Source organism: Orbicella franksi, chromosome 12 (assembly GCF_964199315.1).
Source record: "Orbicella franksi chromosome 12, jaOrbFran1.1, whole genome shotgun sequence".
Taxonomy (NCBI): Eukaryota; Metazoa; Cnidaria; class Anthozoa; order Scleractinia; family Merulinidae; genus Orbicella; species Orbicella franksi.
This window is the reverse complement of record NC_138156.1, coordinates 17,173,336-17,199,405: the sequence shown is the minus strand read 5'-3', so window position 1 is coordinate 17,199,405 and position 26,070 is coordinate 17,173,336. Positions and strand designations below refer to the sequence as shown.

At 40.7% G+C, this 26,070-nt stretch overlaps 4 protein-coding genes across 6 annotated transcripts; 3 read left to right on the top strand and 1 right to left on the bottom strand.

Moving 5' to 3' along the window:
• Nucleotides 1–404: 404 nt before the first annotated feature.
• LOC145464500 (macrophage migration inhibitory factor homolog) lies at nt 405–24,882 on the bottom strand. Of its 3 annotated transcripts, none has more exons than XM_081448412.1 (4): nt 24,431–24,882; nt 5,148–5,408; nt 3,238–3,410; nt 405–2,322 (listed from the first exon to the last, which is right to left on the bottom strand). In XM_081448412.1, exons 2-4 carry the CDS (start codon nt 5,247–5,249, stop codon nt 2,250–2,252), a joined length of 348 nt encoding a protein of 115 aa, XP_081304538.1. In that variant the 5' UTR covers nt 5,250–5,408; nt 24,431–24,882; the 3' UTR covers nt 405–2,249. The 3 variants fall into 3 exon arrangements, with proteins under 3 accessions (XP_081304538.1, XP_081304539.1, XP_081304537.1); XM_081448413.1 differs by lacking the exon at nt 24,431–24,882 and adding an exon at nt 6,756–6,813; XM_081448411.1 differs by lacking the exon at nt 24,431–24,882 and adding an exon at nt 5,505–5,545.
• LOC145464497 (uncharacterized) lies at nt 7,517–9,239 on the top strand. Its single transcript, XM_081448408.1, has one exon. The coding sequence runs from the start codon at nt 7,538–7,540 to the stop codon at nt 8,084–8,086; it is 549 nt and encodes a 182-aa protein (XP_081304534.1). The 5' UTR covers nt 7,517–7,537; the 3' UTR covers nt 8,087–9,239.
• LOC145464499 (uncharacterized) lies at nt 11,116–13,937 on the top strand. The gene has a single exon (XM_081448410.1). The coding sequence runs from the start codon at nt 11,867–11,869 to the stop codon at nt 12,413–12,415; it is 549 nt and encodes a 182-aa protein (XP_081304536.1). The 5' UTR covers nt 11,116–11,866; the 3' UTR covers nt 12,416–13,937.
• Nucleotides 19,220–20,982, top strand: LOC145464498 (uncharacterized). Its single transcript, XM_081448409.1, has one exon. The coding sequence runs from the start codon at nt 19,549–19,551 to the stop codon at nt 20,095–20,097; it is 549 nt and encodes a 182-aa protein (XP_081304535.1). The 5' UTR covers nt 19,220–19,548; the 3' UTR covers nt 20,098–20,982.
• Nucleotides 24,883–26,070: the final 1,188 nt, after the last annotated feature.

Here is a 26,070-nt window from a genome sequence, read left to right as displayed (position 1 = left end):
AGAAACGCCTCTGAGGGAGGACGCACTTTCGCCGTCAGAACTATTAAAGATTGGAACAGTTTACCCCGGTCTTTAAAAACAGAGAAGTCCGTTAAATCGTTTAAGGCTAAATTATGTAATACTATTCTTAACTCTCAGAAAACTAATGGAATTTTTTAACTCTTATTATTCGTAGTATGTTTGAAATTGTAAGTCCAGTTTATTATTTGTAACCATTTTTAATAGTAACTTAATTAAGTATTTTATTGTAAATAATATCGTATTTTAGCATTTTATTGTAAATAATATATTTTTAGCATTCTAATTATTTTAAGCTGAGGGCCCCAAGTTTATCAGTAACTTAAGTTACTGTCACGGGTCACCCTCATTACATAAAGTCTTTCACTTCACTTCACTTCAGCCCTGCTTTACAGCCACCTCATAAATTACGGTCACCTCATTATTACAACCACTTCTGGCCCGAACAAGAGCTCTTATTTAATGAACCCCCTTAATACAACCAGAATTTGGTGTTCCAATGGTGAGTGGATTAACAGGGTTCTACGGGAAGGTCTAACATGGAAATTGCAGGACACAGGATGAGCCTTTTATTCCCTGCCGGGATGCGGGATGAAAAGAAATTTGAAGCCAGGACGCAGAATTGCAAGGGGTAAGTGGGAGGCATGAAGTTGGTTATTTTCATTGCAGGACACAGGAATTATTTACTTTTTTGTGTGGAAAACAGGATGTAAGACGGTCAAAATTAGAATTCAAATTCACAGCAAAAATCTCTGAAATAGGAACTACATTCCTGGATACAAAGATGACAGATTTTTTTTTTCTGCTAGCCACCTTTTGCACTGCTCCCAAATTAACCCAATATATGGAACAGGCTATTGTACACGAACATTAACTCTTGTAGTACTTCATAGAATCCAACCTACAACATGTCTGATTCTGTCACAGAAGCTTTGTTTCTGATACTTCTGCGAGATCATTATGTCAGTTATGTGAACCTTGTGCTCTGGACATCTTTAACTAACTTTCCCAAATTCTTTAAGTTTAAACAAAGGAAATCATGATGGTGACGGTGTTTGGATATCTGATATTAATGATTTCCAGTCCGTATTGTGCACTTGCGAGAGTTTGTTTACGCGTTTTGTTTTATTTCATGCAAGACATCACAAAATGCAACATTTTGCAATTACTTACATGAAGTACATTATTATGAAAGGCCTCAAAGATAAGGTATGTTGTTCATAACAAATAACATCGATTCGCATTCCATCGAGTGAGACTCGTAAACATTAGGGTGCTGAGACTGCACAGTACAGACTGGAAATCATCTTTAATTCTCCATTTTCTCCTTAGTTTTAGTTTTGATTAAGAAGATATAACAAATACTCAAGACCATCCTGGATGCATGGGTTTTATTCCATGTCTCTGAGAGGGACAACCCATTTCCCCAGCCATGAGGATGGAGAGGATCGTGGGCACACCAACACACCCACAGCAACTGGACACTGAGCCTACAATATATGCAGAGTCAACCATCACATAAGTGGGTATCCACTGACCCTCTGCTTAGGGGGTATCTATTTACACTTAATGGAAGGGTCAAAAGTTAGGGTGAGTTCCAGTGAGTTCAAGCTTTCCAGCTTCATGCACTCTAAATATTGAGCCCTGGCTCTAATATTTGCTGGAACTTTCTGGAAGCCATGAGACCACAAGACATGTCTGCACCAAAAAAGCTCCATATTATAGGAGCCCATAGAGTAGGCTAGGATATGGCCCACTAAATTGGCCAATTATACCATGGTTACTAAGAGATATGACTACAAGGATAACAGTTCACAACAGGTAACTAATTAAGGGTGACTTTGCCTTATACAGCACTTGTTATTACTTATAAATACGTAATAGCAAATGCCAAATAAGGTAAAGCATCCTAAGTTGATTGACTGTTGTGATCTGTTTGTTGTCCGTGTGACAAATCTAAACCATTTATTTTGTTGTTATTTTACTTCCCTCATTTAAAAGACAATAGTTACTAGTAATGTTTGGCAAAATGCATGTTCAATTAATAATTTGTTTATTTAAAACTGGAAGGTAAGATTATTAAAAAACAATTGTGTTCAGTTTATTTTTTATTTAGTTTTAATTTTTATTCTATCTAGTAAAGGCTAGCTTAAGAGTTAGCATAGATCACAATGTTCCTGCATCATACATTTTAGGTTCCCCTTTGTGAAAGAATCAGCATAGACAGCTCCTTATTTACTTGCCAAGGTTTTGCCATTAAAGCCAACGTGAGTTCTTGCAATGTCATGAAAGAAAATCATGGACCTGCAAGGAATAAATTATGTAAACAGAAAAATAAGTTAAAGCAATAAATTAAAATAGTAATGGAAATTGAAAAAGACATTGTTGTGACAGAAAATATCCATCCCTCCCCCAACAGAGGGATTTTTTAGAGTGTATACAGCCACCCCACCCACACCCCACCGTCCACACCTCTAGATCTGGAAATTCCAGTTGTGGTTTGTATTTTGGCTTTTAAGACCCTCCTTCCCGTTGGGGTGGGTATGGATATTTTCTGGAATCATACATTGTGGTGAGGTGCAATGAGCAAAATAAGTGGGAAAATGCATGAAGAGACTAGTATAATTATATATATCTTTTGCTGTTGTACTTGTTTGCATTTCCCAGCCTATAGCCTGAATTTTAAAATCAAAGTTGAAACTATTTTAAGACTGGCCAGCTCCCAGTGCCAGCTTGCAGTGCCAGCGGACACTATGTAATCAATATTGAACAATTTTCAATTGACGTTTTAAAGTGCAATAGTGTTTAATTTATTTCATTAAGTCTTCTTGAGAATTGGATAACCAAAATACCGGTATGTTTAGAATACTTAACTTTCTAAATGTACCTCCGAAACATCAGAGAATTGAGAAAATATTGCCTTAGTTTATAGTGACAACCTCCAGCCACCACACACCACTAGCTGATAGTGTGGACAGCTCAGCTAATCAGATTGCAGCATTTGCATCAGCATACCAGTACTAGTAGAATTCTAGTAATTTTGCTAGGTAAATGCTCAATAGTTAATTAATTTGAATTTCCAGAGAGGTGGGGGGAGGGGGGGTCTTAGTAAAAATCCTTTCCATTGGAGAGGTGTGGATATTTTCTGGAACTACACATTTCTATTAAAAGCCAGCTCCAGTCTATCAGTGAAAAAAATCTCTTGAAAATAGTACTTACCTGCCAACTGGAATGCTGAAATGTTTCTGAAGGTGTTCAGATATGGTTTTAGCATAAGAGTTGTTTTTCTCTGGTTCAAGGCATCCTGCTGAATACAGATGAGCAAGACCAGCTGCATCATCTGTCCCACCAAATGTCAATCTGGCATCAGCATTGACATAAACTATAACCACCTGTGCAGTACAAAGATATACAGACAAATCTAACTTGTTGAGAAGACATTGTTTTAACACAATCATTTCCAAACAACATCACCTAAAATGTCAGCCATCTCCCGCCCTCAGCCTAATACCTGGGTGAGAGACACCTGAAGTCTGAGCATTATAATTCCGTCTAGTTACGTCACCTCCTAGTTTATGACAAGTTTTCATAAATTTATATGTTCAAACAGACATATTGCATTTTTACGTTAATGCATGCTCTCGACGCAGCAACTCAGCGTAAAGACATACTCCATAAAGATATGGTGTTACTCTCGAACTCAATTCCTAATACAAGCTGAAATTGAGAAACTGCAGAAAAATTAACTTCATTTTGAACTTCAAACCATGCACTGCTGGAAACCGGCTGAAGCAGAGTATATTCTCAACAGTACTAGAATGTGGTGCAAATTTTTCCGTTCTTCTTCTCGCAGCGCAGCACAGAATCGTTCCTCATTCCATTTATAGAAATGTTACTTCTTTCAGCTGTCAAATGATTTATCCCACCAAGAAATCCATATTCAGTAAAAGCGAAGGAAAAGGTATCTAAAATCTTGAACAGACTGAAAACTAATTATGGCAAAGTAATTATGCCTACAACCACAACAAATAATACTTTGACTTGCTTAGAGAAGTCTTTGTTACATTTATCTTTGAGTTAAAATGTTAAACTAAGGGAACAGGTCAGCAAGAGTGAAGAAAAATAATTTAAGAGCATTTATGGCACAGCAGTAGAACCCAGGAGCAGAAATTTTAATACTAAAGGATTCATAATTAACTCAGACTGTATTTACACATTTGCCGGCAACATCCACAAGACAGTTTCTAACAGCCTGTATCTTGCTTTAACCAATATGAAACTTGTGCCTATCCTGCACAAACTGAAAACCAATCAGAAATTACTTTTCATATAAGAAACAGTAAGTGACATCCCTGGACGGAATTATAATGCTCAGACTTCAGGCATCTCTTGCCCAGGGGTGGGACATGACTAACATTTCAGGCTACAAACATCACGGTGCATTGTATTTTCAACTCCCTTCTTGGCATTTGGATAAGTAGTAAAACACTGTCCCTTGGGTGTGATATCTAAATAAATTTTTTCAATGTCCAGTTATCCATTATGGTGTCTCAGGAAACATTTTTCCAAAGTACTATGCCACAATTTAATTTGGAATATTTATGGCTCTTGTCTGTAATACTATAACATACTTCTTATCAACACAAAAGGTTAATATAAAATTGAACTTAAGCGGCCATATCACCCCCTTTACCCAATGCCCAGGTCAGGAATATATATTTGCCCAAAAGAGTACCGATGTGCACATAGTTACAGCCACTTTGAATAGTTAAAAAAAGGGTCATGTCGCAGAACAGAATAGAGGAAAACAAGTACGACAGTTCATTCTATTCAAAATTTCCTGGGGGATCTTGTCGCCTGACCCCCTTTAAGCTTATAATCCTTCGGGATATAAACATCAACTTGAGGGATCTGAACTGAGCTTTACATATGGGGAATACGCAAACGTCAAGTCGACTCTTTGCAGCCGTTACTTAAATCATCATGCAAACGCTTCTAATGACCCAAATAACGGCGGCAAGGTGATAAGAGTACTGAATATTGATGAGCGCTCAGATCAGCAATCAGTGAGCTAGCTACACACATCTAACGTAACAAACTTGATCCCAGCTGGGAGAATTAACACTCACCGAGCTCGGTTTTCCTAAAAGCTCTGCAATCAAATTCGTAGTTTCTTCATGAAACTCGGCAGGCACTTCTTTAACGTTTGTTGATAACTCAAAATAAGGCATTTTCAAAGAAACAAGGAATCAAAGTAGTTTGAAAGGTTCTCCAAGCGCTGTCCTCCACGAAAACAAGAGACTGGTTGTGTAAGACGTCTTAAAATGTCCTTCAAGTTCTGACGGTGTGTTACGTGCAAAGGTTTCTAATTCAGCTACTTCTTTCCTCTGCTGAGAAAAGAGAAGAAAAAATCACGTTTGGACGGTATTTTAGCTTAGTTTGTCGCAGGCCGAATAAACAAAAGACTTCTGTTGAACTTTACCCACCATAACCACAGTGGCATTCAAAAGCGTACGGGCACTTCGCGATCGAACTTCGGAATTGGGCGGGGACCGAGTCTTGCCCAAAAAATTACCCAATGTGACTTGTCCGAATGCGTGAGTGTTGAAATCGGGATGCAGACGCACTCAAATTACAGTGAACACATGCATGTTCACATTTCTCACGTCTAATAAAACTGTTTAAAACATTCCAAAAATAATTATGTATTTTGAAACCTCAATCGACAGCCTCAGTAGAATCAGAAATCATGATAAAAGAAAGTCAGTTTCCACCTCCTACGAAAACTTCCAGAAAAAATTTAAAATGGCTCTTTGTTCAAAACGGCTCTTTTCAGAGCACCACAAAAACAAAATTCTTGGTCTTGCTGAATGCTAATTCTTTCAGAGAACCAAAGCCGTTTATTTACATAGAAAATAAAGGTTGCCGGGGGGAATCAACAATTCAGGTCGTATTATAAGGAGGTGACGGCAACAAGCTAAGATATACAACTTTTGTTGGGTTCAGCTATATACGGGGTGGTCGTCAAAGAGGGTTCTTCCGTACGTGAGAAATTCAGTCACGATATACGATGTGAAAGTAAGAACTCCAACTACGACCGTACAGAAGAAAAACAGAGAAAGCTTGCAATATTTACAGGAAACAAATTTTCAGGTTCATTGAAATAACCCTCGTGTCGCATGGTATTCCAGGGCATCTCTTTGACTAGAAAATTTCTTTAGAAAATTCGTCATGTCGTGCTGCGTTATCAATTAAATCTGGTAGTCTAGCCTCCTTCAAGTAGAACATGGCGTTACGCAAGCCTCCATAGACTGCTTTCAGCATGTCTTTCTTCGTTGGGTCAGAAAAGTGTTTCTTTTGAAAGCGAACGTAAGAAGGGCCGAAGTGCTGCACACCGACCATACCAACAGCACCCAGGTCGAGAGAAAAACACACTGTAAGCAGTCAGCTTCTAAAGCAGTCTAGAGAGCCCTAGAGCTTCCGTGTCCCTTTCGTCATGAGGTGGGTGAAACATAGCGATACTTCTAACGAGTAACTCTCGAGACGAGAACGTACCAGCTTGTAAGGGGCGCACGTAGAGGTACTCATTACGCGCTATCACGCGCGACCTACTTTTCGTGCCCTACATCCCCGCGTATATGATATATGCGCAGGGAGTGTTCGTCATTCTTGACCTTTTAGACCTTTCACGTATTTGATGATGTTGTTGTTACGCAAGATACAAAAAAAAAAAATACCGGCTGTTCTTCAACGCTTTTCCGTTACTTCTGCTTAGGTTTTCGAAACGTCACTCACTTCACCTGGAGACATATAAGAGTGCTGATAAATATCGACGTTTCTAGAGATATACAAACTGAAAATGAACTTTTTGTGAAAGATTTTTTTTTTCTCTTCCTTCCATTTCCTTTCTTTGATTTAATAATTAAACAATTTAAAATAGCTTTGTTAGGTATATTTTTCATGTGGATAGCTAAAGAAACTGACCTGGGCGTAGGTTGCGGTTTCAAGGACGTTTCATCGTGTTTTACTTGCTTGAAAATAAACAAAGTTGTATCCGATCGTTGAGGAGGAAACGCTTGCGTGACGGGCCATCAAATACGTACAAGAGTACAAAACAATCAAATTCAACTTAGTTCCTCATTAACATTGACGCAGGGGATGTGGGCAGTGAAGTGTACCATCATAACGCATTTTCAATAAACGAAACGAGTTAAACAATGATGTCTTAACTTTTGGCTAGGGATTACAAAACAGAAGCTGCCAAAAGACAAAAATCAAGCAAGATTGCTGATCGCAAAGAAACGGATAAGTTTGCAGTTCTTTGTAGTACTGCTTGGTTTGACTCAGGAATAAATCGCCGGTACGTGCTCGATATCATCTGTCATCGAAAGGAAGCTAGAAGAACATTTAACGACGACCTATGACGTCATAGCTAGGATCCTGACTCAATGCGTAAAAAGCGATTTCACCGAAGTTTCGCTTTAGTCAAAATTTCTTGTTTCACTTATAGACCGCTGAAATGATTCATCGAAAAGACATCTACGTTGAAAGGCTAGGTTTGATGCCCCTCTCTGAAGAAGGCGGCCACTTCGGAGAAACTTATCGCTCACCTGAAACAGTACAAGTGGAGGAGAGAGAAGGAGAAAGCCGAAGTTTATTCACCACGATTTACTATCTGATCGTACCTGAACTGGGAGGCAAAAACTATTTTAATCGCAATAAGAGTGACATCACACATTATTTTCACGATGGATGGCCGGCTAAATATATTTATATCACACCGGAGGGCGACATTAAAGAATCTACCTTAGGTAGAGACATTTTGAAAGGTCATGTTCTTCAACTGAGGGTTCCTGGTAATTGTTTGAAAGCGGCTAAAATTCTCGTCGACGATGCTGGAGAATATGCAAAGTTTCCTGGTGAGGAACCGTTCACGTTGATTTCAGAAGAAATGTCTCCGGGCTTTGATTATAGAGATCGCTATGTACCGACTGCTTCTGAAGTGGAAGCTAAGTACCCAGACTTGTGGCCAAAGTTGGAAGAGTATTGTGCACCGGGCGAGGAATAATAGAACTGAATCTCCCCGAAAGGTTTACGTTGATTGAATCCTGTCTCAGCTTGCGGCGTCACCTGAAAAGAGACCGGTAGCTAGAACAGATCAGAGCGATATACGATGCATGCGATTTCTAAACAAGGCTCTCAGGTGACCCAGAGGTCATACAGATGTCAGAATTTGTTTCTTAAACCTGCTTCTGTCATATCTTTGTAATTTGAACTTCTGACAGTCGCGTAGGACACTAGACGAAAGAGGTCATACTCAGCGCTGTATTAATTATAACAACCCGAGAGCGCAAGAGTAAAATGATTCTGATAAAAGTTCAGTGGCTAGATAATATTTATGTTATTTATAGCTAGATCTAATATATTTAAGAGCTAATATTTATGTTTTAAATGAGATGAGTAAATCAAATGAATGAACTCAATTGTAAAGCAAAAATTCGATTCTCTGGCTCATTTAGCGTTCAGTCACTGTATTCATGGATTACCCAGACTCTGGTATTGTGAATATTGGTATAAATAAAGAACGAGATACACAGCCGTTTTTTTTAATTTTTATAGGGTTCATACGTATCGTGGAAAACCTGGAAAGTCCTGGAATGTTATAATTTCATTTTCCAGGCCTGGAAAGTCATACCCTGCGGGACAGAGATTAATTCCCTTCTCTCAGTCATAGTCATATTAATTAGTCATAATCATAGTCAGCAATTTTTCCTGGACAATTCCGTCCAAGGGGGAAATGCGCAATGAGGTTTAGCCCCGGATATAAAGCACCAACCCGTGAGACAACGTCAGACCACAAAACCAGGACCTACATGCTCTACTCTTTTTTATAAGTGCGTGGGTTCTTTAACGTCCTCTCAGACCCATGTAACACTGAAAATGCAGGAGACGGGGCCCACGATTTCTAGTCCTTATCCAAGAAGACTTGAACGTCTAACCATTTGCAGATGTAACTATAAAGGCAGCACATTCTCCTCAGCTATTTTAAGACCCTGATCGTTGGTCCAGTGCTTCGACCTCTCCGCACAGCAGCCTGGCGCTCTATCTCGGGAGGGGTCTATTATATAAAAAGGACGGGGGGTGCTTGTCGGAAATTTTGAAAAGAACCCCTAAGAGGTACCAAGGTCCTGTTTTGTGGCCGTGGCTTGATTTTTTTTTTTTACCCCTAAGCGATGCCAATTCTAAAGCAACACAGGATCTCCTGTCATATTAGTTTTCGGCTCAATACCCTAAAAGGTACCGCAAAAAGCTCCCGCTATAGGCCTTTTGAGGCTGAATCCTAAGAGGTACTAAAACCGCGCTTTTTTAACCCCTAAATGGTACAAGCACCCGCGTCCTTTTTATATGGGAGCTCGAGTCACCCCCCTCCCCCCCCCCCGGGACTCTGCCAACTGTGCTGACCAAGTGGTTAGCTCTTTTTCTGCTTGGTGATGGACGAGAGTCTGAACCTGCTTGCACGAACCTGCAATGTGGCAGACGTCGTATGTGTCGTACTTTGTCACGTGGAACGTTTACGCGTAATCAAATTTTCAGTCAAATCACTTGAATTCCAACTTTCTACCATTTATTCGGGAGAGAGGATCAAACTACAGAAGCCTACAGAAATTTCGTAAGGTTCCAAGGAGTACTCAAATGCTGCAAATAAACGAACTGTTTTGGAATAATTAAATATTTTTAAAAGATTATTAATAGACTTTCAGAAAAATCCTTCATATTGTTCAGTAGTTCAGTTATCCATGACCCGCCGGACGAGGGACTTGATTGCCGCCAATTTTAGATAGGGTCCAAAAGTGCTCACGAGTGACCACGAGTGACCAAGCACGAGTGACCCTAACCCTAACCCTTTTCACATACTTTTCAACGTTTTTTTGGAGCAGACCTTAAGGGTATTTTTGCAAGCCTTTTGACGAAAGACTCATTAGAAGTTGCTGATGGTATATCTGTTTTCAGAGTTGATCCTGTCGGATTGTTTGGGTTATATTTGCTTCTAAAGCATTCCAGTCCTAAGTTTAACACAGACGACTTTTTGTCCAAAGACTCCACACGTCTGAAGCAGGATTTACAGATTCGACAAGATTGCCTTTCGACATCGATCGTTTGGAGGATTAATTATAGGAGATCTTCTTAGCCATCTTGGCTCAGTAAATTGTAGGTACTTCTCGCGCCGTACAAATTTATCCCACAACAGAGGCAGCACGAGTCCTTTTCATTTTTTACCTGAACTCTTCTTATTCCAATTTTAGTTGGAGTTTGAGGCGAACAGGAACTAAGGGAAGAACGCAAAACTTTCGACTTTTTCTCAGGCGTCTTACACGACGGTCACCTCAAAACGCAGACCATGCAGACCGTGCAGACCGTGCAGACTGAGTACTTTTTTTCTAACACTTGACTCACTTTTGTCGCTTCTAGTGACAAAATAGTGTTCAATATGTCCTAGTGTTGTTAAATGTTGTTAGTGTTTGTTATTTATCTACAGGCGGCACAAACTCAACATCTGACTGTTGATTCACGCGTTTAATAGACTTTCTATGGGGAATTTCCTTTACTGGTCCTAAATGTACTAAAATCAAGCATAAAAATAAACTTCCATGCATTCTGTGCGCAAATTGCGTCAATTTTTGACGGGTTTCTGGTTTTATTTATTTTGTCTAATTTGTTGTTGTGGTGGTGGTTTTTTTCGATTTTCTTAGTCTTCGTTCTCCTCTTAACTGATTCATAAAACAAAGCAAGGACGGTGACTCTAAGCGACCTTGTCCCACAAATCGCTTTTGCTTCACAAAGTACAGAATCGCCATTAGACTAAGAGTATTCCTTCTTTCACTTAGTTGAGCGTGACCGTAAGTAAGCCTCGAGGAAAAACTGCTCGTACGAAATTTTTTCCTCGAGGTTTTCTTACGCGTCACGCACGATGGACTAAGCGAAAAAGGGACCACTCGTAGTCTAAATCACCATAAAAACGCAACTGCCATAAGACCAGATAAATTAACCATCGCATCAAATCATCACGGCAACCGTACTGCGTTGAGAATTTCAAATGCTATTCGGTTTGCTGTGATCTCAGTTTCCATGCACTACGCGTTTTGACGTGATCGCAGTCACACTCTAACAGCCATTTGGAATTACATTTTGTACACCAAGAGTAGAAAATGCACATGTTACGTGTGACATTACATTACAAGTGCAGTTTATTTCTATAATGTAAAATAGCTTTACTTAAGCATATTTAGGACTAAAGGGAGTTTCCCTTGCAAAATCTATAACACATCAACAGTCGCATACCACCGACTTTGCGCGGCCTGTGGATAACAAACACTCCGATATATAATTGAACAGAACCAAAAAATATGCGAGTCAACAGTAAATGCAAAAACAAGAATAAGAAAAAAAAGTACTCAGTCTGCGCAGTCTGCATGGTCTGCACGGTCTGCAGTCTGCAGTCTGCAGTCTGCATGGTCTGCGTTTTGGGGTGACCGCTTACACGAAGACATTTGTTTGCGCTTTGTTTAATTTACACGTCATTTTCGCGTGGTCTTTTAAATGAAAACCGATTCGGTCTGGGTGGGAAACTGTATCTTAGCAACGCTCTGAGCATGCTCAATAAGAACTTGACACTCGTGCAGCGCCTTTTCTCGGTACAAAGCATATGTACCATAAGAAAATGATTAATAAAGGAATTTCGCATGGCTGCATTAATTTAGTGATGTCTTGTGGCGTCATCGCCAGGGTCGCTTAAAAAGCGATTTCATCGAAGTTTCGCTTTATATTAGTCAGAATTTCTGCTTTCACAATGAATCACCGAAAAGATATCTACGTTGAAAGGTTGGGTTTGATGCCCCTCTCTGAAGAAGGCGGCTACTTCGGAGAAACGTATCGCTCACCTGAAACAGTACAAGTGGAGGAGAGAGAAGGAGAAAGCCGAAGTTTATTCACCACGATTTACTATCTGATCGTACCTGAACTGGGAGGTAAAAACTATCTTCATCGCAATAAGAGTGACATCACACATTATTTTCATGATGGATGGCCTGCTAAATATATTTATATCACACCGGAGGGCGACGTAGAAGAATTTATCTTAGGTAGAGACATTTTGAAAGGCCATGTTCTTCAACTGAGGGTTCCTGGTAATTGTCTGAAAGAGGCTAAAATTCTCGTCGACGATGCTGGAGAATATGCAAAGTTTCCTGGTGAGGAACCGTTCACGTTGATTTCAGAAGAAATGTCTCCGGGCTTTGATTATAGAGATCGCCATGTGCCGGTTGCTTCTGAAGTGAAAGCAAAGTACCCAGACTTGTGGTCAAAGTTGGAAGAGTATTGTGCACCAGACAACGAATAGAATTGAATTTTTCAAAGATTTGCATTGATTGAATCCTGTCTTTAAACTGAATTCTTGTATTTATTTGTCAGTGGACACATACTCAGCACGCGTGACCTTAAAAGAAAGCGGCGTTTCTGTGATGGGTCAAATGTCTTAACAAGTCTTTCACCTCAAAACTGAATTGACCCAAAGAACTTTGATGTCAGAAATTTGATTCTTCAAACCTGAACCTGTTATATATACATTTCCTCGCTATGTGATTGTTTGATCAGACACGTAGGTCAGTGGACAGAAGAGTGTGAGCCAATTTTGTGACCTTCCATGTTGTATTTGAGTACACCGAGAATGGTGAAGTAAAATGATCGTGATAACATGTCGATAACATTTTTATCATTCATAGTTATAACGAGCATGGGTAGATCAAATGAATGATCTTAAAAGTCAGGAAAAAAAAATTTCACCAAAAATAGATTCTGAATAAACAAACGTGACATTTCCCACGTTATATGCGTTACACTTCAACACGATGCGTTAATTATTCATGTTTCAAAAGGTGCGTCAAGTCCAAACGTGCGGATAAATTTCTATTGTTCAGAAGATAGCAGTACATGTAGCCCCTTCTCCCCCCGGGAGGGGGAGCGTATTCCCTTATATGGGCTATATAGGTATGTGCGACCCCAAAGGGTATGGTTTTTCAGCCGTATTGGTCATAAATAGGGTATCGATTTTGGCCATTTTAGTCATCGTTTTTGCACTCTAGTCATGAACTGGATATGTTTTTTAGAAGAAACTACTTTTTCATCATAAAAGCCCTTCATAAATTATGTTTAGGGCAACTGAGCCAGCCGCAACAGTCATAAATAGAATACCAAAATTTTGGTCTCCGCACCCCTCCCCCTCCCAAATTCAGAGGGAGAAGCCCCGGGAAGGAAGCTGTGGGATAAAAAGGCGGAATGAAAGTTCCCAGCATCCTAATACCCTTGAGGAAAAGACCTGACTTTTCACCCACGGTGAGCTTGCGCCACACGGAGAGGTAGATGGAAAACACGGGGCCGGGGTCCCTGGTTACAGGGTCAGAACACGGGGTGTGAACACAAGGTCTGGTGGAAAACACGGGCTCTGGTGGAAAAAGCGGGGTCGATATGAACCTGATATCCGAGTGGTATTCTTCAATTTTGAAAGCTGTACGTGCTGCGAAAAATATTTGAAGTGATGTGAAGTTTATATGAAATAATTCATATATGAACTGCAGTTGTAGATGAACTGAACTGAAGAATGATCATCGCAGTTAATTTTCCAATTTAAGCAATTGGAAAGAAGCCTGAAAAAATCAGGGCTTCAATGGGATTCGAACCCGTGACCTCCGCGATACCGGTGCGATACTCTACCAACTGAGCTATGAAGCCACACATTGGGAGCGAGGTCAATTAATTGAGTTCATATCTTCCCGTGAGGAGTGAAATGATGTGAAGTTTATATGAAATAATGAAGGAAGATAAGAACTCAATTAATTGACCTCGCTCCCAGTGTGTGGCTTCATATCTCAGCTCGTAGAGCATCACACCGGTATCGCGGAGGTCATGGGTTCGAATCCCGTTGAAGCCCTGATTTTTTCAGGCTTCTTTCCAATTGCTTAAATTGGAAAATTAACTGCGATGATCATTCTTCAGTTTCATCCACAACCGCAGTTCATATATGAATTATTTCATATAAACTTCACATCATTTCACTCCTCACGGGAAGATATGAACTCAATTAATTGACCTCGCTCCCAATGTGTGGCTTCATAGCTCAGTTGGTAGAGCATCGCAGCGGTATCGTGGAGGTCACGGGTTCGAATCCCGTTGAAGGCCTGATTTTTTCAGGCTTCTTCTTTCCAATTGCTTAAATTGGAAAATTAACTGCGATGATCATTGTTCACTTTCAACATTTGAAGTCTTTGAAGGATAAGCGCAATAGACCCAATAGCGTCAATAGCCTTCATTTGGCGCCAAAATATATTCAGATATTTGTCCTTGGACATTATCAGCCATTATCTGTTGCTCAAAGCTCGCAGTTTTTCTCGGAACAGACAATGTCCGCGCACGAATATCCGAGCACATTTTCGCGCCAAATGGAGGCTATTGTTTATATACAGTGGAACTCCCGTTAATCTGGTCACTAACGGGCCATGACAATTTGGCCTTATTAAAGGGGTGGCCGTGTTAACGGGGTAGGGTCTGACTCGTCCCCAGTCTTCTTCATATAGCACACGGCAGCGAGCAGGGGGAGAGATGGGCACCGAGAAAGGGATCTCCTGTATGAAGACGACTGGGAACGAGTCAGGGGTAGGGTCAGACTTCATGGCTGATCTAAATTGAGTTACATCTTGACAGAAATATCACAATTGCACTTCTAACAACTTTTAACAACTTTCCTTTAACGCATCAGACTAGATATAATTTTTTTTAAAAATTGAAGCTTCAATCTGTACGTACAATATTAACAATGGTTTGAGTGGCCGTATAAACGGGGTAAAATTATAAAGGATCGATCATGCAGACTGGGATGTCAGAATGTGCCATGGCCGTTGGCCGTATTAACGGGGGGCGGGGGCGGGGGGCGGTTCGTATAAGAAAACGTATGGACGTTTCGCTGAGACAAAAAAAAGGTGGCCGTAATAACGAGCTGACCGTAAGGCGAGGCCCCCGCCTTACGGTCACCTCGTTATTACGGAACCGATATAACATTCAGTGGAACCCGGGTTCCACTGAATGTTATATCGATCTGCATAATGGCCTCAGTTTACAAGTTTTCAAACTGAGCAGAATCTGGGGAACATACGACTGAAATTTCAGGCTGGGGTTCAAAACCTTAGCAAAGAAGAGACCAATATTTTAATGGGAGGGCGAAAGAAAATGAGGGCTTAACCTGGAACAGACTACTTCATGTAGTATTCTTGCGTCGTGTGTGTCAACAAGTTTTGAATTATTAGAAGGCATATACGGGGCAAACATTAGCACATAAGCCTCCGAATACAGCTGCACGACGGCACAAGGAAGGGAAGGGGTTAAGGGTGCCGGATGAAAGGTAGGTCTATCCACAGGTGCAAGCATTAACGACAACTATGGGCTCCTAACGACAACGGTTAGCATAAACACAAGGTGATTAGCCAGGCACCGTGCCTGCGTAATCATGGTCGACGCACTAAAACAACCAAGGTATTAGTCCATGGGCCAGACCACTTTTCGGTACCAAACCTAAGGACACAACCTAAGTTTTATCAGCTGATACTACTGCATGAGTTGTTTTCAAATTTGTATGATAACCTTTCTTAATGAGTAGCTTTGTGTGAGATTTTTTAATTTAAAATTTCGCAAAAAAATGCCTTCAGCATGGAAACGAGGCTCAGAAGAAGATCCTCTAAATATATGGTCACGATTGTTTGATCAGTACTTTAGATATTTGAAATAAAGGAAAACATTTTTATTTTTCCTCGAAGTTGTTAGAAGTAGAAATTTGTGTCAGGATTACACGAAAAACTAAAAAGCAACCAACGGTGTCATTCATATTGCGTCATGGGTAAATCCAAGATGACGGCATTCTTGACAGGTGTGTAGGGCTAATTCGTGCTTAAATTTTGGTTCTTTATAGAAATGAGAAATTTTCTCAGGGGAAAAATAAACAGTAAGCATCTGGGAAAACATTTAGAGAAATCAATTAACTTAATATTACGCTGATAGTGTCGATTTTTGACAAGAAACTTACAGATCCTCGAAATAGGCGTTCGAGTATATATCATTCGTCATTTTATACGAAAGGTGTAGCAATAGATGACATAATGAGAGATTTTGAAAAATATGGAGTTTGAAATACACCGAAAGGAAAATGATATTAAATAATAGTTTTCCTTTGATATGAGGGTCATTTCATACATTGCTAAAGATGATTTCATTCATATATGGTGACTAAGGTGTGAAGTTTATATGAAATAATTCATATACGAACTGCGGTTGTAGATGGAAGTGAAGAATGATCATCGCAGTAAATTTTCCAATTTAAGCAATTGGAAAGAAGAAGCCTGAAAAAATCAGGGCTTCAACGGGATTCGAACCCTTGACCTCCGCGATACCGGTGCGATGCTCTACCAACTGAGCTATGAAGCCACACATTGGGAGCGATGTCAATTAATTGAGTTCATAATTGAGTTCAGTCTTCTCGGAGCTCAAATATACACCGGGCTGCTATTGACATTCGCGAAGCTATTCAAAGAGCGCAATGAATGTTCCCAAAAAGCAGGGTTCGTTCTTGCAAACATATCTGACTAGAAAAAAGGAATGGCCAGATAAAAACTGTCATCCAAGAGTGCAGAGGTTGATGAAATCGTTCGCCCAAGATCTGATGTTTGGTGTAAGCAGAGGAAAGATTAAGCCACCCAAACAGAGCCCTCTTCCCTATGCTGTGAAGACCCTGACAGGTAAGGTTGAACTCATCCAATTTCGTAATCGTTGCGGCCACGGAATCGCCAATTCCCAGCTTGAAGAAATCAACACTGCACTGTGCCGTAAAAAAATGACATCAACAAGTGAAATCCCATTGCCAGATAACATCCAGCCTCATGGTGGCACTACTTTGGCATGGGATAACATTGACCACCTAGAAGAAACGTTATTGGGTGAAGGAACATCGCATAGAGTAAATGGAATAGCGGTGCAGGCGAGGCATTTCGGACCACAACTTCTCCCGGAACCATCAACGTAAATAGTTCAGACCAAAAAGAGGAGTGTTGAGGCACTGGATGCAGAAAATCTTCCCATTTACAATGCAGACGATGGTTACGGCCCTCGTCCTAGGAGATTTGTAGAAGTTACCCGCCAAAAAGCTCCTGAAAACGCACGAAGAAAAAACCTTTTAAGGGTCTTAGCGCGACTACATGCGGACGCATCCGAACACAAGGTGCAGCAGTGGAGAAAATTCCTTTTGAATCCAAAGAATAAAAAGGCCTTCACAGAGTTTGCGGTAAAGGGATGGAAACGGGATTAATACAGAACAAAGTCGACAAGCAAGGTCACTTTTCGTGCGAACGTGACTGTTACGAGATTACCTCACAAGCTGCCAATATAGTTGAAGAGCTCAACTCCACACAGGAAGAAGCTGATACCAGGCTTACTGCCAGGCTGATGCCAGGCTTACCAAGAAATGCAGCTCATGCAGTTAAATCACGCTACAAGGCGGTGGTTGTGGCATCAGAAGATACAGAGGTATTCTTACTTTGCCTGGCGTTTAATTGCTTTATTCGGCATCCATGTATGTCAAGTGTGAAGCGCAGACAAGAACTAGATATGTGAGTATCGCCAGTGTGGTGGCAGCCGTAGGAGAAGAACTTTGCAAATGCCCAATTGGTATGCATGCTTTCATTGGTTGTGACACAGTGAGTGCCTTCGCTGGAAGGGAAAAGATAAGAGCCCTACGACTTGTCAAGCAACAGACATCTTACCAAGAAATGTTTAAGCAGCTGGGGACGAAATGGGTTCTATCAGATATGCTTTTTCAGAGCCTTCAAGAGTATACAGGTAAGCTCTACTGATAACTGATAATGATACTGATAACATTAATGAGCTGAGGTACAGGTTATTCTGCACCAAGAAGGGTAACATCGACTCCTCCCAATTACCACCTTGTGTCGACTGCTTGTTCAAGCATGCGGTTCGCGCAAACTTCCAAGCAGTCATTTGGAAGTCTGCAAAGCTGCCAAGGGACGCGAACCCCATTGGTTTTGGCTGGCGCGAAGACGGTGATCACTTTGTCATTGACTGGTGATGAGCGGTGACCCAGCCCCTACAACCGCGCTAAAACTACTGTCTTGCTCGTGTACAAGGTCATGTCAACTTGCTACCTGCAGTTGCCTGGCAAATGGTTTGAAGTGCACGGATGTGTGCAAGCTATTAGACTGTGACAACAGATGTGAAGATTCTATCGAGGAGTTTCTCTCAGATGACAGCGAAGAAGACGAAGAGATCTAACTTTAATTATCAATGTAACAAATGTACAAGCAGCTTCTTATATCCCGAATAATTATTCATATTTAACATTTGGCAAGTTTAGCCATGGAAACCATCCAGGAACAATTTCTTTAAAGTTAAAAATAAGTTGTTGACATAAGCTCTGAAAACGTTTGAGATTTTCAATAACTAAAAACCAGTGTATGTAACATGATTGTATTTGCATTTACTTGTACTTGACCGTAGTAATCACATTTGTACCAGTTCTATCTGTTCAGCCTAACCGAGTCATTTGCAATTGATCACGTGACAAGCCTGGTATAGCTACTCATTTGACATGGCTATCATATACCAAACGAAGCAAGAGGAGTCAATGTAGTTTAGGACGAGCGTTCGAAGGTAACCAATGCAATTTACACGAGCACTTTCTGTTTTTTTTCACATTTTCCGTCTTATTGTTCATATTTATAATTTGACAAGTGTTGCCATGAAAACCATTCAGGGATAATTCTTATAAGTCATATATAAGGTATTGGAATTAGGTCTGAAAACTGCGTTTGAAGTTTGCAATAACCAAAAATCAATGTATGTAACATTTTCAGGTTTGCATTTTAAAACTATTATTAGGCATCTTTTTACCAATTCTGCTTATTCGGCCAAACCTGAAAATCAAGCTTTCAAGACATTTTCTGAGTATTTTAAGAAACCTTCGAGAACTTCACGCTTGATTTGCCCGTCACAACATTATTTTTTTGATTGGTTCAAATAAAACATGTGAGCAATTTGGAAACCACTGAAGCGTTTTATGTAATACGTAACGCGTAGAAAGTAGTGTGTTTGTGTATGAAATTTTGTTGAATCTGCTCGTACATTTCGTGATTTATGGTCACTCGTGATGTTTTGAAAGTTCTCGAATTGTACTCGCTTACGGTTCGTGCAATTTTGAAAACTCTCAAAACCTCACTCGTGCCCATAAATCACGAGATGCACTCGACGCGTTCATACGATTTCCTGTACAAATCGTAAATGTGCGACATCAAAACGATAAATAAAGGAATTTCGCATACCTGCATTTATTTAGTGATGTCTTGCGACGTCATCGCCAGGGTCGCTTAAAAAGCGATTTCATCGAAGTTTCGCGTTATATTAGTCAGAATTTCTGCTTTCACAATGAATCACCGAAAAGATATCTACGTTGAAAGGCTAAGTTTGATCCCCCTCTCTGAAGAAGGCGGCTACTTCGGAGAAACGTATCGCTCACCTGAAACGGTACAAGTGGAAGAGAGAGAGGGAGGCTACCGAAGTTTATTCACCACGATTTACTATCTGATCGTACCTGAACTGGGAGGTAAAAACTATCTTCATCGCAATAAGAGTGACATCACACATTATTTTCATGATGGATGGCCTGCTAAATATATTTATATCACACCGGAGGGCGACGTAGAAGAATTTATCTTAGGTAGAGACATTTTGAAAGGCCATGTTCTTCAACTGAGGGTTCCTGGTAATTGTCTGAAAGCAGCTAAAATTCTCGTCGACGATGCTGGAGAATATGCAAAGTTTCCTGGTGAGGAACCTTTCACGTTGATTTCAGAAGAAATGTCTCCGGGCTTTGATTATAGAGATCGCCATGTGCCGGTTGCTTCTGAAGTGAAAGCAAAGTACCCAGACTTGTGGCCAAAGTTGGAAGAGTATTGTGCACCAGACAACGAATAGAATTGAATTTTTCAAAGATTTGCATTGATTGAATCCTGTCTTTAAACTGAATTCTTGTATTTATTTGTCAGTGGACACATACTCAGCTCGCGTGATCTGAAAAGAAAGCGGCGTTTCTGCGATGGGTCAGATGTCTTAACAAGGCTCTCACCTCAAAACTGAATTGACCCAAAGAACTTTGATGTCAGAAATTTGATTCTTCAAACCTGAACCTGTTATATATACATTTCCTAGCTATGTGATTGTTTGATCAGACACGTAGGTCAGTGGACAGAAGAGTGTGAGCCAATTTTGTGAACTTCTGTGCTGTATTTACACCGAGAATGGTGAAGTAAAATGATCGTGATAACATGTCGATAACATTTATATCATTCACAGCTATAACGAACATGGGTAGATCAAATGAATGATCTTAAAAGTCAGGCAAAAAATTTTTTCACCAAAAATAGATTCCGAATAAACAAACGTGACATTTCCCACGTTATATGCTTTACACTTCAACACAATGCGTTAATTATTCATGTTTCAAAAGGTACGTAAAGTGCAAACATGCGTATAAATTTCTATTGTTCAGAAGGTAGCAGTACATGTAGCTCTTTCTCCCACCGGGAGGAGGGACGTATTCCCTTATATGGACAATATAGGTATGTGCGACCCCAAAGGGGTTTTTCAGCGATATTCGTCATAAATAGGGTATCGATTTTGGCCATTTTAGTCATCGTTTTTTGCACTCTAGTCATGAACTGGCTATGTTTTTTAGAAGAAGCTACTTTTTCATCATTAGTGATAAGACTATCGACAAAAGCCCTTCATAAATTATGTCTTGGGCAACTTTGCCAGCCGCAACAGTCATAAATAGAATATCAAATTTTTGGTCCCCGTCCCCCCCCCCTCCCCCCCGCCTCCCAACTTCAGAGGGAAAAGCCCCGGGAAGGAAGTTGTGGAATAAAAAGGCGGAATGAAAGTTCCCAGCGTCCTGATACCCTTGCGGAAAAGACCTGACTTTTCACCCACGGTGAGCTTGCGCCACTCGGAGAGGTAGATGGAAAATACGGGAGCGGGGTCCCTGGTTACGGGGTCAGAACACGGGGTGTGGAAAACAAAAGGTCTGGTGGAAAACACGGGTTCTGGTGGAAAAAGCGGGGTCGATATGAACCTGATATCCGAGTGGTATTCTTCAATTTTGAAAGCTGTACGTGCTGCGAAAAATATTTGAAGTGATGTGAAGTTTATATGAAATAATTCATATATGAACTGCAGTTGTAGATGAACTGAACTGAAGAATGATCATCGCAGTTAATTTTCCAATTTAAGCAATTGGAAAGAAGCCTGAAAAAATCAGGGCTTCAATGGGATTCGAACCCGTGACCTCCGCGATACCGGTGCGATACTCTACCAACTGAGCTATGAAGCCACACATTGGGAGCGAGGTCAATTAATTGAGTTCATATCTTCCCGTGAGGAGTGAAATGATGTGAAGTTTATATGAAATAATGAAGGAAGATAAGAACTCAATTAATTGACCTCGCTCCCAGTGTGTGGCTTCATATCTCAGTTCGTAGAGCATCACACCGGTATCGCGGAGGTCATGGGTTCGAATCCCGTTGAAGCCCTGATTTTTTCAGGCTTCTTTCCAATTGCTTAAATTGGAAAATTAACTGCGATGATCATTCTTCAGTTTCATCCACAACCGCAGTTCATATATGAATTATTTCATATAAACTTCACATCATTTCACTCCTCACGGGAAGATATGAACTCAATTAATTGACCTCGCTCCCAATGTGTGGCTTCATAGCTCAGTTGGTAGAGCATCGCAGCGGTATCGTGGAGGTCACGGGTTCGAATCCCGTTGAAGGCCTGATTTTTTCAGGCTTCTTCTTTCCAATTGCTTAAATTGGAAAATTAACTGCGATGATCATTGTTCACTTTCAACATTTGAAGTCTTTGAAGGATAAGCGCAATAGACCCAATAGCGTCAATAGCCTTCATTTGGCGCCAAAATATATTCAGATATTTGTCCTTGGACATTATCAGCCATTATCTGTTGCTCAAAGCTCGCAGTTTTTCTCGGAACAGACAATGTCCGCGCACGAATATCCGAGCATATTTTCGCGCCAAATGGAGGCTATTGTTTATATACAGTGGAACTCCCGTTAATCTGGTCACTAACGGGCCATGACAATTTGGCCTTATTAAAGGGGTGGCCGTGTTAACGGGGTAGGGTCTGACTCGTCCCCAGTCTTCTTCATATAGCACACGGCAGCGAGCAGGGAGAGAGATGGGCACCGAGAAAGGGATCTCCTGTATGAAGACGACTGGGGACGAGTCAGGGGTAAGGTCAGATTTCATGGCTGATCTAAGTTGAGTTACATCTTAACAGAAATAACACAATTGCACTTCTAACAACTTTTAACAACTTTTCTTTGACGCATCAGACTAGATATAATTTTTTAAAAAAATTGAAGGTTCAATCTGTACATGGTTTGAGTGGCCGTATAAACGGGGTAAAATTATGAAGGATCGATCATACAGACTGGGATGACAAAATGTGGCATGGCCGTTGGCCATATTAACGGGGGGGGGGGGGGTTCGTACGAGAAAATGTATGGGCGTTTCGCTGAGACAAAAAAAGGTGGCCGTAATAAGGAGCTGACCGTAAGGCGAAGCCCCCGCCTTACGGTCATCTTTGGGTCACCTCGTTATTACGGAACCCGATATAACTTTTAGGAGAACCCGGGTTCCACTGAATGTTATATGGATCTGCATAATGGCCTCAGTTTACAAGTAACAGTTTTTAAAACTGAGCAGGATCTGGGGAACATACGACTGAAATTTCAGGCTGGGGTTCAAAACTTGAGCAAAGAAGAGACCAATAGCTGGTTTTCACATGACGTCACCAAAATTCGAACTACAAAACTATTGATCTTCCTGAGATTTTACTTAAATGATGTATAAGAGCAGCTGAAAACTAATATTCATACAAATTTTCGCCTCGAATGGGTTCTTGGTTTTGTGATACACTACGCTTGATTTTCTAAGTTTTTGCGTGACACGGCATTTACATGACGGCCTAGAGAGCTGTCATGATGGTTAAAAGAGTGACTTATTTCGGGGAACTTGGCTATCTGAACAGTTCATGTCTTAGAAAAAGTATTATTTTAATGTTTTAGAGTTCCTCGAGGGATAAATTCACGCTTTTGTAGCAAAACTCAGTGACAGATGTTTCTGTCGGTTTCCGGCCGCCATGTTGGTGCCCATCCGTAGCATGGCGTCTCCATACAAATCTCTATAAATTTGGGTAAAAACTTTCTCCGCATATCTCGCATAAGAAAAATTGCTGTGACCAAAATTTTGACGAGATTCTTTGCATATTTACCTCCTTTCATTTCTCGGATTCTGGACTGTATCTATTGACCGGTTTTGATTTTGATTTTGATCTATTTTGAATTGCGTGACACTGAAAACCAGCAATATTTTAATGGGAGCTGAGGGCGAAGGAAAATGAGGGCTTAACCTGGAACAGACTACTTTGAGGGTCCCCTATACCTCTTCTGAAAACAGTTTCACGCAAAAGTAATTGGCCTTTTCACGCATCACGAAAAATTCGAAAAACAGCTTCACGTTCACAGAAAAAAGTAAACAATCACGTTTCACGCGAAAATGCAAAGGCTAAATCATGTTTCACGTAAAAATGCAAATTCTATTCACGTTTGGCAAAACATACAAATACAATCATTACAAAAATGTATTTGGCAATACTGAAATGTAACACAGCTCAGTAGATATAGCTGCACATGGCCATATTTTGATAATTTCAGACTCTCTCGTCGTCAGCATGGCTAGATCTTTCGTGGATTGGGTATTATGCACGTACAGTGGAACCCCGTTAATACGGACATGCCGAAGGGGACATGCCAAAGTGTCCGTATTATTGGGGTGTCCGTATTGAGCCGTATTTAAGTGGGCTCTCAGAGAAAAAGTCACGGACACATGTTTTATCGATACCAAGACTAAGGCAGACATTTTTTACGGCAACAAAACGTTGTTTTGATTGTAATGTAACTGTAAAATTAAACTATGGAAACCTTATGGTCATCTAACTATAAAGGTTGACAATGCAGACTGCAGCTAGGTCATGCACGAGGTTACCAAGCAATAAAGATGACAATATGAATAAAATATGCAAATGCTACCTTCGTGAAGACAAAAGAAAGAATCCAAAAGACATATTAACACTTTGTTGACATATTTCGGTTATGACATCGAAGTGATGGTTGAGCAGACATCAGTTAAGGCTGGATAGAGTGTGGATACTGACAGATTAACTCACCTTTTCCGCAGAACCCTCCATTTTCTGCCTTTTCTCGATCGAAATGGCGTGATACCCCGCGTGTGTGACACAGCGTGACAGACTAGATTCTAGGCCCTCCTGGTTCACTGTTGCTGTGGTTAGTTCTCAGTCCTCCATCCTCACGCGCGTCAAGAGATGTCGAGAAAGGCAGGCCGTCACCCTTTTTACATCCAGTTTGGTGTAGTTTACGAGCTTTTATGACGCTAAAATCTCCAAAATTTGAAAAATTATTCCCACAAAAGTCGATGGTTCACAAATCACGCGAAAGTAAATGCATTTTTCACGGATCACGAAAAAATCGAAAACCAGTTTCCCGAGGACGGAAAAATATAGATTCACGAATCACGGAAAAAAAAATCCTCATTCACGCTTCACGCAAAGAAAAAACGCCCATTCACGCGTCACGAAAAACTTATAGGGGACCCTCTACTTTATGTACTATTCTTGCGTCGTGTGTGTCAACAAGTTTTGAATAATTAGAATGCATATACGGGGCAAGCATCAGCACATAAGCCTGCGAATACAGCTGCACAACGGCACAAGGAAGGGATGGTTGAGGGTGCAGGATGAAAGGTAGGTCTATCCACAGGTGCAAGCATAAACGACAACCATGGGCTCCTGACGAAAACGATTAGCATAAACACAAGGTGATTAGCCAGGCACCGTGCCTGCGTAATCATGGTCGACGCACTAAAGCAACCAAGGTATGTAATCCCTCAGTAACGATGGTCGTACGAGGTATTCTCGTGATGCGTGATTAGCTAATTTTATTTTCCGTCAAACGTGAATTTGGGAAATTATTCTTCTTGATCCGTGACATGAAGGTTTTGCGTGACCCGAGAAGAACTTGAATTATTATATAAAAGCAGGAGCCATAATCGGGGACGGAGACCGTAAGCCTTGGGATCCGCGCGCACCTATGATATGGGACAATTTTTCTATTTTTAGAACAAATGGCGCCATCCTGACGTCACATATCCGCGCGGATCCACGCACATGTCGGGGGCTCTCGCGGGGATATTGTCACGTTGTATTATCAAATGGTGAGAGTTGAGCTGAGAGACCTTGAGAGATTATCTTGCGTATTTTTCACAGCGATGGCAGGGAATAAGGTAGGGAATACGAACCAGGGCGCTTATATGTAGTTTTATGCTCTGAGCTAAAGGAAAAGGTGGGTTTTTCAGGGTCGAAAACAAGACTTCAATCTCGCGCTGGGAATGAATAATAAGATCTGCTCGCGCTAGTTGTAAGCTTACGCGTATGTTTTTGCGTTTGTTCTGACTTGAGAATATAGCAAGAAAACTCTCTACTCTGGTATCGAGTTAATTTGTGAGTTTCTCAGACAATGGTTAATCATAACCAAAACCTGTTTTGATGGTTTCTTATTGTTTCTGCTTGTTTGGTGAGTTTGCAAAAGTTTTTGAAAGGAAAGTCTGACGCGTACAATTAGCTCATTTGCATAGTGTAGCTCGTGCACTTTCAAGTCCGAGTCGGTGTTTTCAATTGTCAGCAAATCTTGACAAAGATTTCTTTCTTTATCTTTTGTGCTGAGACGCTGCAACAAATTTCACGAACGCAAAAAAGGCTACTAACATCATGTGTGTTTCCTCAACATAAGC

Coding starts and splice junctions, on each gene's coding strand:
- LOC145464500 (XM_081448412.1), bottom strand. CDS start 5,249: ATGCCTTATTTTGAGTTATCAACAAACGTTAAAGAAGTGCCTGCCGAG. Junction 3,411..5,147: donor TTTTAGGAAAACCGAGCTCG/GTGAGTGTTAAT, acceptor TGTACTGCACAG/GTGGTTATAGTTTATGTCAA. Junction 2,323..3,237: donor TTCAGCATTCCAGTTGGCAG/GTAAGTACTATT, acceptor TATTCCTTGCAG/GTCCATGATTTTCTTTCATG.
- LOC145464497 (XM_081448408.1), top strand. CDS start 7,538: ATGATTCATCGAAAAGACATCTACGTTGAAAGGCTAGGTTTGATGCCC.
- LOC145464499 (XM_081448410.1), top strand. CDS start 11,867: ATGAATCACCGAAAAGATATCTACGTTGAAAGGTTGGGTTTGATGCCC.
- LOC145464498 (XM_081448409.1), top strand. CDS start 19,549: ATGAATCACCGAAAAGATATCTACGTTGAAAGGCTAAGTTTGATCCCC.